The following is a 16145-nucleotide window of genomic DNA, read 5'->3' as shown; positions in this document are numbered from 1 at the left end:
CAAGATCATGCAAGATCATAAAACTAAATGTAAAACACAAACGTTTTATTTCCCCCCTTCCTTCCCTTTGACATACTGTACCTTCCTCATAAATAAAGCTATATAGTAATAGATTTATACAAAAGCAACACCCAAAGATGGTCTTCTCAATCATTACCCTTCTTTACAAAAAAACATTGGGTCATGTAACAAAAACACACATAGGGACGAAGGGGTGACTGCTTGTATTCAGTATGAACATTGTCCATGGACTGCATAGGAGCCACTGACCTGCTGGCCATTTGGGTCACAAAAGACCAAAGGGGGCATTATTTACAGTCAATAGAGTGACCCTGCCAAGCCATTGGCTGGCTGCATACACTTTCTACAGGTGTAAACATTGGGCAAAACACAGCATCATTGTTTCATGTCACGCCAAGGATAAAGCAGTCGTCTGTTGCTGTGCCTGTGGTGGTGTGGTCATTGCAGTGCAGGGACAGGGAAGGAGCGTGAGTCAGTGTTGGGGATGGTGGTGATGGTGAGGCTCAAGGTCTAGTCAGGGTCAGGGTGACTTTTGCGGTGGTGAGCGGTCAGGTTGTAACTCTTCTCAAAGCGCCGGCCGCAGACCTCACAGGGGAACTGGTAACTGCTCTCAGCGTTGTGCTTCTTCATGTGCCAGTTGAGAGAGGCCTTCTGGCGGCAGGTGAAGCCACACACCTCACACCTGGTAGAGAGGGAGAGAGGACGAGGGATGAACACTCATAAGGATCACTACAGATGTACAGAAAGAGTGTTATATAATATATACAGGATCCATAGTAGAAGTCCTAATAATAGTGATACTACTCTCGACAAACAGTATGCCAGAGAATACTCACTGTATAGGTTTCTCTCCGGTGTGGATGCGGCGGTGGATGAGAAGGTGGCTGTTGGTGCGGAACGCCCGGGCACAGAACTCACAGATGAAGTCCCTCTGGTCTCAATACACAAAAGCCAGAACGAGTGATTACATACAGTACCAGGTTCAGAGCATCTGTGGTTGCTCTGTACTTTATATCAAACAGTTAGGGCCCTGAGTTCTTCCTGACTATACGACTGAAGAAACACAAGTCCCTACAAATAGCTACTCAGACAATCATTATTTCAGCATGATGAGCAGAAGCAAAGGATGATAATGAAGAATCCTAGAAGTGAAATGTTACGCCTCACTGCTGTGCAGTTTCTCATGCTCTTTCAGGTGCTTCTTGAAGTTGAAGGACTTCCCACAGGGAGTGTGAGAGCAGGTGAACGTCCTCTGGTGGAAGTGCTGGTACTTCATATGATGCTTCATTAAGGGTGAGATAAGATATAATGGAGTTTTGTGTATTTTACCTTAATAAGTAGATTGTAAGAGGTCATCTTCAGCTATACTGGTGAACTCACATTGAGGTACTGCCGAGAGGAGAAGATCTTCCCACAGCCGTCAAACTCACAAGGCAAGATTGCTTTGGGTGTTGTTTTTCTGGGAACATTAAATTAGGATGAACAGTAAACAGTAAACAGATGGAAATATACAAGTGAGAAATACATAAATTAGTAATAAACAGTAATCTAGACAATAACTTTTATGTGATAATGCACAAACCTTTTCTTTTTGCTGACAATCTGAGAAACATTGTCGGCTGGCTCCGGTCTATAAAATCCAAATCAAATGAAAGAAAATGTATTACATTTATTGCACAGTATGTGGTAATAGGAATCCTTTTAACCATGTTCGCTTTCATGACTTTCATCTCAATAATCTTTTACTTGAATATCCATTTAATCGTTTTAATCATATAATTCAATCTGGCAAATTAAGGAAGTGTGAGAAAATACTATCAAAAGCCACCCGTTGCTATCAAAAGCCACCTCTCCTTGTCCCCGACTTACTGTATCTCTCTCTGGCTGTGTTTACACTGGCAGCCCTATTCTGATCTTTTTTCCACTAATTGGCCTTTTGACCAATCACAAAGATCTTTTCAAATCTGATCAGAGCTGATCTGATTGGTCAAAAGATCAATTAGTGAAAAAAAGATCAGAATTGGGCTGCCTGTGTAAACGCAGCCTCTCTGCCTCTGACTGAACTGCTTTACTCTGTGTCCCCCTTCAGGTTCTCGTGTGCTACAATTACATCACTATGAAGTTCAATAAAGTGGTCATTAATTTTTCCAACATGTTCATTCACATTTTATTTCCTTCTTAGATGATTAAACTGTGCAATTAAAACCTGCCGGGTGAAGGGTCATCCTTCTCTCCAGTGATGTTGTCGGGGTTGTGCTCTTTATCATCATCATGATCATCACATTCCATAGGCAGCCGCCTATGAAAATATCAAATTAGATCACCATGAGGTTGGGTTGATTATGATTTCAACAACAAATTCATCCAAGGAGTTGTGCATGAAGCAAACTATTCAACTTTACCAATCCTCCAATGACTGCAAGGACTCTGCTGGCAATGTGTTACTTCCTGCCACTGACACTTCCTGTGTATTCTCATTTTCTGGATGTGACCAAACAACATAGTGATGTTGAGTCAACACTGGCATTTCAGAACTAATCAGGAAATTCAAAATAATATTTCTTAATGAACCTCTTGAGTTGCTCTCTCCAGAGGTTATGGTTGTCAGGTCCATCATCTCCTCTCCTGGCTGCTGTGCCTCCTCTTGGGTCACCACAGACCTTGCTCCACCACGACCCCTAGTCCTCCTCACAGTAAGATGACCCATCCCTGTGACACTCTCCTTCTTGGGCTCCATAGCTCCTCTCCTCCCTTTGGACCTAGTTGGACCTGCAGGGGTAATATCCCCCTCCACAGTCTCTCCTTCCCTCTCTCCTGCCCCCTTCTCGTCATCACAGCCATTCTGACTAGGTTGCCATGAAAGCAGATGCCCTCCCTCACAAACATAGCGCAGACACAGTTCTGCCTCTAACACATCCGAGGGTTCTCTCATTTCCTTCCCCTGAGCACATGGGGAGAGGCCCTCCTCTGGAGAGCTACAGTCCTTCACATCTGTCTGAGGTGGTAAATGCATTGGGCCTGTTCTCTGCTTCACTGTCTCTCCCTTTGACTGTCTCTCCTCTGTGTCAGCTGCCTGCTTCTCTCTGGCAGTGTCAGACTGGAGAGTGGGTGGGAAGGGGCACTGTTGCCCGTGAGTGTGGACCAATAGGACAAAGCGATGCAGAGATTCTCTTGATGTCACCAAGACAGCCTTGTCCCCCTTCATACTGTCTAGTGGACCAAGACCAAACACATGTTTACATCATCATACAAAAAACACAGGCTTTGGACATACATATTCACATTAATGAAACTGAAAACTGTATGTCATGGGAAAATGTCTTTACCTGAGCATTTGGCACACACTTTAGAAAAATAGCTGAAGAGAAGAGAGGGGGAATACATTTAGCAAACTGAATAATAGCCAACATCATATTACTCCAATGTTATAGTTGTGTAATAAAGATGAGCCATGACGACTGTATGCTGTTTGTTACCAGTGCCACCACCAGCCCATTCTCGTCTGAGGCCTTACCTCTGCAGTAGGTAGTTGGCGAGCTCAGAGTGCAGAGAGAATCCCAGGTGGTTCTTCAGCTGACCCCAGCTCTGCAGGCATGACCCCAGACGCACACGAGACTTACTCCGCCGAGCGTCCAGCTCCCTGCGCCGCTGCCGTCTGACGGTGTCTGGAGTAGACTCCGACACCATGGTCAAAGGGTCATTAACCTGCTCCATCACCCCTGGCATGAACAAAAAGAAAGATGGCAGTTTTACGAAATATCTCGATGTTAACTTCACGCTGGCCACTATAATAATTATTGTCAAAATATGACAGCTGAAATTATTTCCCCCATTCTTTGACACCTGACAGAAGAGCTGTTCAGAATCAGAGGGTAAACTGAAATGTGTGAAACACTCACGACTACATTCATGTGATAATGTATTTTTGAAGATTACTGTGTAAATGTATGTTTCATTTTATTATACATTTGCTAATTCTAAAAGAGGGGTCCACCTCACCTCGTTATGTTTAGTTGACTCAGTCTTGTACATTCTAAGGGGTCCCACCCGCCATGATTCAGTTGCCCTTTTAAGATCTAAGACGCAAACCCTGGTAGTAGATTCCAATCGACTACTGTCTGTACGATTGTGGAGTGATGTTGCCGCTAAAAGACTAAACTATAAGAAATCACACTGCCTTTCATTCATCACTCTACTCAAAGCTCGATCAATAATGACAACTGAATCGGGAGAAATATCAACAGGAACAGAGGAAGTGGGAGGTGGCTACTTTTTCTTCCCATGAACCACCACGGCACATTTGTTACATTATAACCAGAGAGGAAAAGGCGAAGCGAGAGGGATAACTGGGCCAAAATCTGTCTTCTCCAGAGGTGGCTTTTTTTCGCTCACCAAGCGAGGGGGTTTTGTATGGAGGTCAATGAGAGAATGTCGAATTTAGTTAACAAAACATTGAATGGCTTATTTGCTACGTGTGGCTTATTTGATCGAATAGAAGTTTCGCAACGACTAGGTTATTACGAGTGTACTGATATAAGTAGGACCCGTGATATCCCGGAAACTTTGAGAAAAAAACGCTGCCGTGGGCCCCACCCATGTCCCAAAGCACTCACAGGCGGCCCAGTCCTCGCGCAGCAGTCCCTCCCAGCTGCAGTCAGAGCAGGAGATGTTCACACCTCCGCGTCCAGACTGCACATGAATCGCGCATGCGGGAAGCATGCAACAACAACAACAAAAATAATATAAAAAAATTAAATAAAAAAGAAGTAACTCCGCCAGAGTGTCTCTTTTGGGTCACTTTTGCCCGTCCCAAACCCGGATTAAGGAGGATGGTTGGAATTGTGACATAAAAAAAACAAGAATCGACAGAAAAAAGTTCATTTGTAATTCTAAACATATTTAGGGTGTTTTTTACTCACTTTTTGTCTCTCCCACAACGTTATTCCTCTCTCCTATAGCGTCCATCACAATTACATGCACATGGCCAATTATGCAAATTGGGTGATGACGTCATTCAGCGACTTCTAGCGACTTTTAGGACAGCCAATAGCTACTTTCCTTACTGAGGAGTTGGCAACACTGGAGGTGCATCTGCGACAGCCGAAAGTCGGACACTGATGTGGTTTTCCAAGAGTAAGGCTCAGTGCAACATTGCAGTTTTGCCATTGTTTGTAAAAGTTTTTCTTTATAGTCGAAATAAACATGTTTCCAACCCAGTGGCGGCTCCTGAAAAAATTCTCAGGGGGGGCAATTTTTCTGATGATTTAGGTGACCTACACACATTTTTAAAAAGATATGTCCAGCAACAACATGAAGACAGGGGCAGCATATAAGTCAATACCAGAAGCATTTATTGACTGATCTCAAAAGTGTTGGCTTACAAAATCAAAATAAGTTATCACAGTAAAAATAATCAAGGGTGTTCTTTCACATTCCTCAACACTGCATAAACAATATGCATTTCCATAAACAAATGAAATATCAGCTGAAAATACAGCATCTTGGTATTTGTTCAGATTGCAGGATCAACAAGAGCTTTTACCACATTTTTTGCCTCATGGTTGAATTGGAAATATGTGCACCTGAGCATAATTCACAACAAGCAAGCAGGAGCTTTTGATAGAGGCTACTGAAAACATTGATGCAAGTTATTGGTAATAAGACATTTTATAGACTTCCATATTCTGCCCTCTTGTATAGATTTGTGAAAATGAACAGTGATAGACATTTTGCCTGAAAACAGAATTTGAAAGTAATTTCTAGAAAAGGTAAACACAGCTATCTGTATGGCTTTGTAAAAATGAACAACCATATTCTGGCCAATTGTATAGATTTGTAAATATGAACAACCATATTCTGGCCAATTGTATAGATTTGTAAAAATGAACATGAACAGATTATTTTTTTTAAAAACTTTTTTTTAAATGAAAAATAACTATTTTAAACAACATCAACTGTGAACTGATTTGGGCGTGTGTGTGTTAAAGAGACAGACAGGGAGGGACAAAGAGAGAGAGAGGCTACATTACTTGTACTGAAACTGTTCTCTTCTCTGTTTCAATACAGCAAAGCGTTCAATGACTTTCTCATTGAAATCAGGCATGCTGAGGACTAGTTCCCTCTCCATGGAAAGCATGGCCAGTGCATTCAGACGTTCCTGGCCCATTGAATTTCGCAGGAATGTCTTAACTCGTGTCAAAGTTGAGAAACATCTCTCAGCTTCAGCTGTTGTCATGGGAGTAGTTATGAGGATGTTCAACAGAGTCACAGTCTCAGAGAACGTCTCCTGGAGGTTGTAGCTCATGAGAACCTGGTACAGTGCCAGTGCACCACAGCAACCCTTGAATTCAGGATTCTCATAGATCAGAGATAGTTCTGTCTTGAGCTTTGCCTTGCTCATCATGGGGTATGCATTCACAGTGGCATTCAGAGCCTCATCAGGAAATGAATGGCAGTACCTTTCAAACATGTCTGCTTGCAGTAAGGTAGCACTCACAAGGTGGCCAGAGAAAGAGAACCTTTCTTTGGTGTGATCCAGGATGGTGTTGCAGACCTCTTCAGACAGCCCTTCTCCTCTTCTCTCAAAGCTGTTCTGGGTCTTTTGGCTCCTGTTGCTTCTTGCAGCTGCTGTTGAGAGGAGTCCCTGAAGGCAAACAGACCAATGTGTTTGTTGGCTTTGTACAGTATTGTTGTCTATGTGATGCACAGGTATATGCAATGTATCCATGTATAGTACAAATACTTCAGTTCCACTTAAAATGGGCAGGGATGCATAAAGTCTTTAGTGTTTAAGTTAGCCTTTGTGTCTCACATAGCCTGGATGTTCAGCACAGTATACAGTGGTGCTCATAAGCTTATGATCCCATGCTAAAGTTGACTAAAAATAGGAATAAAAAAGAAAAGAAAATTGGTGTCCTTAAAGGTTGGATTTTCCAACTTTTTTAATTAAGTCATTAAGATCAATTTCCAAAAGATGATTTTTTTTATTTTTGTATTCCTCTTTTTAGTCAACTTTAGAATGTGTTCATACACTTATGAGCACCACTGTACAGTACACATAGTATATAAAATAAGCTAGATTACACCACTGGCCATATATAATGAGAATAATGTAATTTCAAACACAAATGCAGTCTCCTTTCATGCATACATTTTCAAATAAAGCTCTGCTTTGAGAAAGATCGAATGATATTGTTTAATCTTACCTTATGGCCTGCACACTGCTTGTGAAGCTGTCGAGGGCACGTTTGATAAAGACAGCATCGATGTCCTTCTTCTGTAGCTTCTGGTACAGAATGTCGACGTGGGGCATGATTTTGTGAAAAAGCCGCAGGAAAAAAATAAAATCTTCATCATGTAGCATCCTCACGTAGCCAGATGCCTCTCTCACGGTGGGCTGGTCAAATGAACCCAATGAACCCGTCCGAATGGCTTCAAAATATTCTATGAGGTCGTCTCGATTCTCGTAGACAGTGTTCACGACTCTGCTTAGTAGAAACCTGTTGAATTATTAAATTTGGTCTGGGAGGTCCTAATTGTTTCGTTGCCAATTTATCTTGATTTGTTCGCCGACAAAAAGGAACTTCTTTCAAAGAGACAATCGAGTTGCACTGAAGGCTAGCCATTTTGACAGTAGTAGTGAATTGATTGATGAGGCTACCCGCTCTTTTCTTAGTTACGTTCATGGTTATGTTACGTATGACGAAAGCGCGTAAGTGCAAGCCCTCAGAAACCCATAGAGATTGTATTGAAAGCTCTGATATTTGAAAAAAATTGATTTTACATTAGAGGCTATGAGAGACTTCTGGGCGATTTTCAACCTGACTGAAATCGCCCCAAAACGGGCGGGGACATTTGAAGCACGACTTTAGCCTGATTGGACATTTAGTGGCAGATCAGACGTCTAGATTAGAACACTGATAACTACTGTTGCCGTGATATAATTGATTAGAAAAAAAATCCCTTCCTTTTCCCGTTTGGCAGTGCGTCGCCCATATCGCCCTAATGAACACACCGCCCCTGTTCCAACCCCCATATCACACACTCACAAACTGAAAATATATGTGTGTACATTGTACAATCAATTGGTGAGAGAGCCTGAAGTATCACATTCACACATTTTTACATTTCGCACTGCTTTGTTTTATCTTAGCCAGGTTGCAGTTGTGAATGAGAACTTGTTCTCATTCACAACTGGCATACCTGGTTAAATAAAGGTGAAATAAAATTAAAATAAACATGAATTGCGTGAATTACGGCAAAGTTGGTTTCTGTTTTAGTCATGTCTTTGGTCACGTCTTTGGTTGTGTGGGTCAAACAAAAACACCCTAATGATTGGTTGACAATAGTCTCCCACAATGCAGTCTCCCACAATATAAACACTAAAAGGAACAAAGTGTGTGTCCGTGTGTGTGCGTGTGTGTGTGTGTGTCATGCTTACTTATGCTGTCTTTGTCCATGCATTTGTTACAAACCACAAGCATGTGACTGTGCTCTTTGCAGACGGGTGTGTTGCACAAAAATGAACCCCAAAAGGTTCTTCAAAAGGTTATTTGAGGATCCATTAAAAGGGGTTCTTCGAAGAACTAAAGGATACTCCAGGAACCTTTTCTTTTTAGAGAGTAGGATACAGTTTATTTTCATCTTCTGTAAAACACAAATTGCTAGAATAATACCTCTAATTTGCTCCAGGGGCAGCGTTCTACTATGGTTGACCATGTAAAACAACACATTTCACTGAACGTATCCGGTGTAAGTGAAAAATAATAAATACAAGTTTTTTTGGGGAGATCTCAGTCGGGGTCTCAATGTTGAGAGTTAGAATAGTAGAATACGGACAGTTTTTTGGCCAGTTATCTAAACTTGTTATCATGGCCGAATTACCTTTTGGGATGTGGGTACGCAGACCCACGAGCAATTGCAGCCCCTCATGATGAGTTCAGATTTTCTGTGGCACCTACCCCCATCAAAGTTGCCGATCCCTGATATAACTGGATATGAAACGCATTATGCTGTCATAATAAAGTAATGATGCTCACAAAATGAACTCATTATGTCATCACACAATTACACTGTAATAATGCCATTATATTGGGATGTCATGATGTCAAAAATGTTTGGCATTATGTAATAAATATGCAATAATCTATGTTGTCATAAATATGTCTACGGAAAAACCTTCCCATTATGTTATCATATTGAACTATTATGAAGTGGAACAATCTATTCACCTATGTTACACCATTATTAAGCACAACTATCTTAAAGTTAAATAAACTTTGAATCTTTCCCTATTCCATTTTCAGATAAGGGGGACTGCTCTCTCACCTTTCATATTGATAGTTGACCATTTAACCCATATATCATCAGCATTTAGAAGATAGCGGTTGATAAAACATTTATGTACATACAACCTGTGCTTTGTAAAACTACTCACCAGATCATAAATTGACATTTTATTAAGAACATGAGTAGAAATATCTTAGATGGTATCCAGTGTCTTCAGGAAGGTAGCAGTGCACTCAGAGAAATTCAAGTTAACAAAAAAAACTGACAACAGGAAATGACCTGATTAAAGGGATAATTCAAGATTTTGGCAATGAGGCCCTTTATCTATTTCCCCAGAGTCAGATGAACTTGTGGACACCATTGCCAAGTATCCTTTTAAGATGTGGGCCAATTAACTGGCAGTAAACTAACACACACACACATACACACACACACACACACACACACACACACACACAGACAGACACAGACACCGACACACACACACAGTCTTGCGCAGTTAACCTTGTGGGGACGTACAATTCAGTCCCATTCAAAATCCTATTTTCCTTAACCCCTAACCCCAAACCTAATCCTAACCCTAGCTCCTAACCCTAACCCTAATCCTAACCCTATCTCCTAACCCTAACCCTAAACCTATTTCTAACCTTAACCCTAAACCCCCTAAAAATAGCATTTGACCTTGTGGGGACCAACAAAATGTCCCCAGTTGGTCAAATATGTCTTGGTTTACTATTCTTGTGGGGACTTCTGGTCCCCACAAGTATAGTTAAACACGTCCACACACACACACACACACACACACACACACACACACACACACACACACACACACACACACACACACACACACACACACACACACACACACACACACACACACACACACACACACTCACACACGTAGGCTCATTCACACAGTGCACAAGTATATTGAGCAAGCATGGATGAGCTGGGTGAGTATTCTTTCCTCTGCTGCTGTTTTAAATATTAAATATAAAACAAAATACAATAGATAAAACTATGAGGGAATACACATTGATAGGTTTGAGCACAAATAAGATGCAAAAGTTATGAAGTTGCTCAGGAGGTTTACATGAAAAATGTTGTGGTGTGTGGTGAATGAAGCTTGCCTTGCATTACATTGGGCACGCTGATCATATCATGTGTCTTATCATATCTATTTAAATTGTATTCTTGTTAATATGATTGTCAATGTAAATTCACAGTGAATCACAGAAGGTTCTCTCCGTTAAGAGACAGATGGATTCTTGATGTTGTTGACGGAAGTCACTGATATAATTCCGTTCCACTACCAACCACATTTTGAGAATTATTAATAGAAGTGTTTGTTTTTAGTTATTTTTTATGGATTTGCGCTCCACCAGTGTAGTTATGATTTACTTATGAAGAACTTATGATAAAATGTATTTTAAAATTAACACAAGTACTTAGTAGTTATATGTAACGTTCACTTTCATACTGTCAGTCATAGAGGGTTGCATCAGTGTCAGAAGTTTCACTTCTGGTGTGAGGATCTTGTCTGTAACTATAGCATATCTTCTACCACTTCCTCAGGAAGCAGCACTGTATGCAGCAACCACAGCAGATCAATTGGTGCACCTTGCAATATGCAAGAGGTGACTGTAATGAGGCACTGTAACTTACCTCAGTGGAAATCTGTTAGAAATGCCTTTTCTGAATTATAGTACCTACAGTACCATATCATATAAACTCAGCAAAAAAAGAAACTCTCACTGTCAACTGCGTTTATTTTCAGCAAACTTAACATGTGTAAATATTTGTATGAACATAACAAGATTCAACAACTGAGACATAAACGGAAAAAGTTCCACAGACATGTGACTAACAGAAATGGAATAATGTGTCCCTGAACAACGGGGGGTCAAAATCAAAAGTAACAGTCAGTATCTGGTAATGCAGTGCATCTCCTCCTCATGGACTGCACCATATTTGCCAGTTCTTGCTGTGAGATGTTACCCCACTCTTCCACCAAGGCACCTGCAAGTTCCCAGACATTTCTGGGAGGAATGGCCCTAGCCCTCACCCTCCGATCCAACAGGTCCCAGACGTGCTCAATGGGATCGAGATCCGGGCTCTTCGCTGGCCATGGCTGAACACTGACATTCCTGTATTGCAGGAAATCATGCACAGAACGAGCAGTATGGCATTGTCATGCTGGAGGGTCATGTCAGGATGAGCCTGCAGGAAGGGTACCACATGAGGGAGGAGGATGTCTTCCCTGTAACGCCCAGCATTGAGATTACCTGCAATGACAACAAGCTCAGTCCGATGATGCTGTGACACACTGCCCCAGACCATGACGGACCCTCCACCTCGATCCCACTCCAGAGTACAAGCCTTGGTGTAACGCTCATTCCTTCGACGATAAACGCGAATCCGACCATCACCCCTGGTGAGACAAAATCGCGACTCGTCAGTGAAGAGTACTTTTTGCCAGTCCTGTCTGGTCTGGCGACGGTGGGTTTGTGCCCATAGGCGACGTTGTTGCCGGTGATGTCTGGTGAGGACCTGCCTTACAACAGGCCTACAAGCCCTCAGTCCAGCCTCTCAGCCTATTGCGGACAGTCTGAGCACTGATGGAGGGATTGTGCGTTCCTGGTGTAACTCCGGCAGTTGTTGTTGCCATCCTGTACCTGTCCCGCAGGTGTGATGTTCGGATGTACCGATCCTGTGCAGGTGTTGTTACACGTGATCTGCCACTGCGAGGACGATCAGCTGTCCGTCCTGTCTCCCTGTAGCGCTATCTTAGGCGTTTCACAGGACGGACATTGCAATTTATTGCCCTGGCCACACCTGCAGTCCTCATGCCTCCTTGCAGCATGCCTAAGGCACGTTCACGCAGATGAGCAGGGACCCTGGGCATCTTTCTTTTTGTGTTTTTCAGAGTCAGTAGAAAGGCCTCTTTAGTGTCCTAAGTTTTCATAACTGTGACCTTAATTGCCTACCGTCTGTAAGCTGTTAGTGTCTTAACGACCGTTCCACCGGTGCATGTTCATTAATTGTTTATGGTTCATTGAACAAGCATGGGAAACAGTGTTTAAACCCTTTACAATGAAGATCTGTGAAGTTATTTGGATTTTCACAAATTATCTTTGAAAGACAGGGTCCTGAAAAAGGGATGTTTCTTTTTTTGCTGAGTTTATATGTATGTGTGTGTGTTACAGACCTTATCCTAGAGGAGTTGGCTTTCAAGTCAGCTGGTCCAGAGTCGGCTCCTCAGAAGAAAGAAAGTGATACAGCCAACACACATGGACAGGTAATGACAAAATCCCCTCTGGCAGTTGTTGTTTAATCTTTTGTCCAATTACTACAACTGGATGTATTTTCTAGCCGGATGTGTTAAGTGGAATTTCCTGCAGGTCCCAAAGGTGTGTCCTGTTGGTCTCCCTCCAAGGAAAGGAAAGGAGCCAGATAGCACCAATGATACAGATAGCACCAATGTATACAGGTCAGCAACTGGTATAGCCCATAGATAGCCAAACGTTATGACCCTGGGTGAGACCATACAGATAGAGCTGAGACTCAGATTCATCATCACCACAGATTTAAGTAACTGTCCAGTGTCCACTGTATACCAGTGCTCATCTGTGGTTTGCTCTGTGTGTTTGTCAGTGAGTTACCAGCTCCAGTGGAGGCCAGTCTGCTGAGCCCTCGCTCTGCTTCCAGAGAGCTGGACTCCATAATGGATGAATTGCTGCTTGACCTGGTGATGGGGGTGAGGAAACATCTATCAGTGAATAAATACACTGTTGGTCAGAGCATGAAAAGAGGACGACTGTGCCTTTTAGTGAAGTTGACTTGATCTGACAGCAGAGGGCAGTATAAGCAAGCTAAACAAATATTGGAAGCTACTACTAGTGCCACCAACATTATTTTTATGTATATGAATGGATGCAAGTCTGTTTTGTGGACACATTGATTTTTCTCATCTTTAGCTGCCAGACCCTTCCCCTCCCTCAACCCCACCACCACTTGTCCAGAAGTCAGTCAAAAAGAAACAGGTTGGAGAAAAGAAAGAAATGGATGACACACAAGTGAAAGAGGAGAGCACAAACAGCCCAAAGACTTCTGATCTGGAGCACAAGGTGTCAACACAGAGAAAAACGGACACCATAGATTTCCTTCTGGGAGGCCTGAGCTCTGATATGGAGAAGATGGGTGTACGCACCACGGCCAAGGGCCACTGTGCTTCTTGTGGAAAAGTCATTGTGGGAAAGGTAAACAGTTTGAGCTGACAAAAAACGGACAAAATCCTGCTTTCAAAATAGGCTAAGATGATCAATTGCCAGTATATAAAACAAGCCACTGGGCACACACTGGTTGAATCAACGTTGTTTCCTCGCCATTTCATTGAAATTATGTTGAACCAACGTGGAATAGATGTTGAATTGATGTCTGTGCCAAGTGGGAATATAGCATCACCTTTTCTTTCTATCATTCTGCAGATGATCACAGCCCTAGGCCAGGTGTGGCACCCAGAACACTTTGCTTGTGTGGTGTGTCAGGCGGAGCTAGGCACCAGTGGCTTCTTCGAGAGGGAGGGGAAGGCCTACTGTGAGAAAGACTACCAGCATCTCTTTTCACCCCGCTGTGGTTACTGCAAGGGCCCTATTCTGCAGGTACAACACCTTCTCTTTGGATTGGACTGTATCACCATTATCTAACGCTGCATCTGTTAAGCTGTTGTTGGGTTTACCTCACCGCATGCTGGGCTCTTTGACCTCTCTCTCAGAACATCCTGACAGCGATGGACTGCACCTGGCACCCTGAGCACTTCTTCTGTTCCCACTGTGGGGAGCTCTTTGGGCCTGAGGGTGAGAGAGCACACATCTATCTACCTGACATATAGCACCACAACCACTACTGTTCCCTACAGAGTAACATAAGTTATAGACCACAGTGTGACTGAGAACACTCTCCTCTCTTTGTGTGTGTGTCCTTTGCTGTGCCATAGGTTTTCTGGAGAAGGACGGGAAGCCGTACTGCCACAGAGACTTTTACCATCTCTTTGCTCCAAAGTGCTCTGGCTGCGGAGAGCCTGTGAGAGAGAACTACCTGACTGCAGCCAACGGCACCTGGCATCCCAACTGCTTTGTCTGCTCAGTGAGTCTCTCACCACAGATCACACACATGGCTTCGGCTTAGAAACTTCTACCATTACTCAAACAATACGCTTTGAACAGCCAACAGTCACAATACGTCATTGTCCTGACATTACCCATTTACCATAATCCTCCTCAATCTCCAAAAAAAGAGTAGGCCTACTATATCAACTAGATAGAATAAGTGTTCTCTCTCTCTTTCTCCTTCTCTCTATCGCTCTCTAACCAGGACTGTCTGAAGCCCTTCACCGATGGTTGTTTCCTGGAGCTGGATGGTCGTCCCCTGTGCTCTCTACACTTCCACTCCCGCCAGGGTACACTGTGTGGGGGCTGTAGAGAGCCCATCTCTGGGCGCTGCATCTCGGCTATGGAGCGCAAGTTCCACCCTGAGCACTTTGTGTGTGCTTTCTGTCTGAGGAAACTCAGTCAGGGAGTGTTCAAGGAGCAGGCAGGGAAACCCTACTGCTCAGCCTGCCACACCAAACTGTTTGTGTGAGACTTATACTGTAATAATAATACGCGGTTAATACATAAGGTAATCAATTAACCTGAATTAAAGTCCTACTTACAAAGTATGTGGAAAATCCCACACAAATCATCAAGGCAATATCTGCATAGGAATCTAAAAATAAACTATTAATTTAATCAGTTGGTAGAGCATGGCGTTTGCAACGCCAGGGTTGTGGGTTCGATTCCCACGGGGAGTATAAAAAATTATGTATGCACTAACTGTAAGTCGCTCTGGATAAGAGCGTCTGCTAAATGACTAAAATGTAAAAATGCGGGGGGGGGGGGGGGTCTTGGAGGGCTGGTGGCCTGGCGGTTGGGAGCTTGTGAGCTTGGGCCGGTGGCTGATGGATCGCTGGTTCGGGTCCCCGTTTTTGACCTTGGGGAGATCTGTCGACGTGCCCTTGAGCAGGGCGTTGAACCTGGTTGCTTCTGTGTGTCGCTCTGGATGGGAGTCTGTTAGATGACTAATGTGATATAGTTGTTGAGCGGCTTCACTGCAAGTATATTGTATGTTTTAAATATTCAATAAATAAATAAATAAAAATAATAATAATCTCTTTGTGTTCTGTGCTGTTTTGCATGTGGATATACACTGTGTACAACACATTAGGAACACCTGCTCTTTCCATGACATAGACTGACCAGGTGAATCTAGGTCAAAGCTATGATCCCTTATTGATGTCACTTGTTAAATCCACTTAAATCAGTGTAGATGAAGGGGAGGAGACAGGCCCCTAGAGTCGATTGACGCACATAACTGTCACGAACGTCAGGGTAAGGAGTAGACCAAGGCGCAGCGTGAGAAACAAACATCACTTTAATTAGTTAAAGTTTCTAAACAAAACAAAACTCGACTCGTGAAGTCCACGGTGACAATGACCGAACACGGAACAAAAACCCACAAACCCAAAGTGAAACACAGTTAAATATGGCTCCCAATCAGAGACAACCAGCAAACAGCTGACACTCGTTGCCTCTGATTGGGAGTCACACAGTCAAACATAGAAAATGACGAACTAGAACACCCAACACAGAAACAGAACACATAGAATGAACACACCCTGGCTCAACATAATGAGTCCCAGAGCCAGGGTGTGACAATAACGTAACATAACAACAAGCTCTCAAGTCCTGTGTAGCTCAGTTGGAAGAGCATGGCGCTTGCAACGCCAGGGTTGT

The 16145-nt window shown here is 43.0% G+C and overlaps 2 protein-coding genes across 3 annotated transcripts; one reads left to right on the top strand and one right to left on the bottom strand.

Moving 5' to 3' along the window:
• Nucleotides 1-30: 30 nt before the first annotated feature.
• On the bottom strand, nucleotides 31-4269 carry znf692 (zinc finger protein 692). Of its 2 annotated transcripts, XM_084164597.1 has the most exons (11): nucleotides 4021-4269; nucleotides 3536-3740; nucleotides 3348-3379; nucleotides 2593-3231; nucleotides 2424-2502; nucleotides 2228-2320; nucleotides 1604-1651; nucleotides 1402-1480; nucleotides 1189-1303; nucleotides 858-957; nucleotides 31-703 (listed from the first exon to the last, which is right to left on the bottom strand). In XM_084164597.1, exons 2-11 carry the CDS (start codon nucleotides 3733-3735, stop codon nucleotides 532-534), a joined length of 1557 nt encoding a protein of 518 aa, XP_084020723.1. In that variant the 5' UTR covers nucleotides 3736-3740; nucleotides 4021-4269; the 3' UTR covers nucleotides 31-531. The 2 variants fall into 2 exon arrangements, with proteins under 2 accessions (XP_084020723.1, XP_084020724.1); XM_084164598.1 differs by lacking the exon at nucleotides 4021-4269 and having other exon boundaries at nucleotides 2593-3227; nucleotides 3536-3562.
• Nucleotides 4270-10206: 5937 nt separating this feature from the next.
• Nucleotides 10207-15234, top strand: LOC311131554 (leupaxin-like). The gene is made up of 9 exons (XM_084164606.1): nucleotides 10207-10265; nucleotides 12519-12610; nucleotides 12714-12802; nucleotides 12967-13069; nucleotides 13290-13571; nucleotides 13800-13973; nucleotides 14087-14168; nucleotides 14309-14457; nucleotides 14686-15234. The coding sequence occupies exons 1-9, from the start codon at nucleotides 10253-10255 to the stop codon at nucleotides 14950-14952; spliced, it is 1251 nt and encodes a 416-aa protein (XP_084020732.1). The 5' UTR covers nucleotides 10207-10252; the 3' UTR covers nucleotides 14953-15234.
• The last annotated feature ends 911 nt before the right edge of the window (nucleotides 15235-16145 follow it).

Source organism: Coregonus lavaretus (genome assembly GCF_964263955.1).
Source record: "Coregonus lavaretus genome assembly, chromosome: 6".
NCBI classification, from domain to species: Eukaryota; Metazoa; Chordata; class Actinopteri; order Salmoniformes; family Salmonidae; genus Coregonus; species Coregonus lavaretus.
The sequence above is the reverse complement of the archived record's forward strand: the minus strand, read 5'-3'. Positions and strand labels throughout refer to the sequence as shown.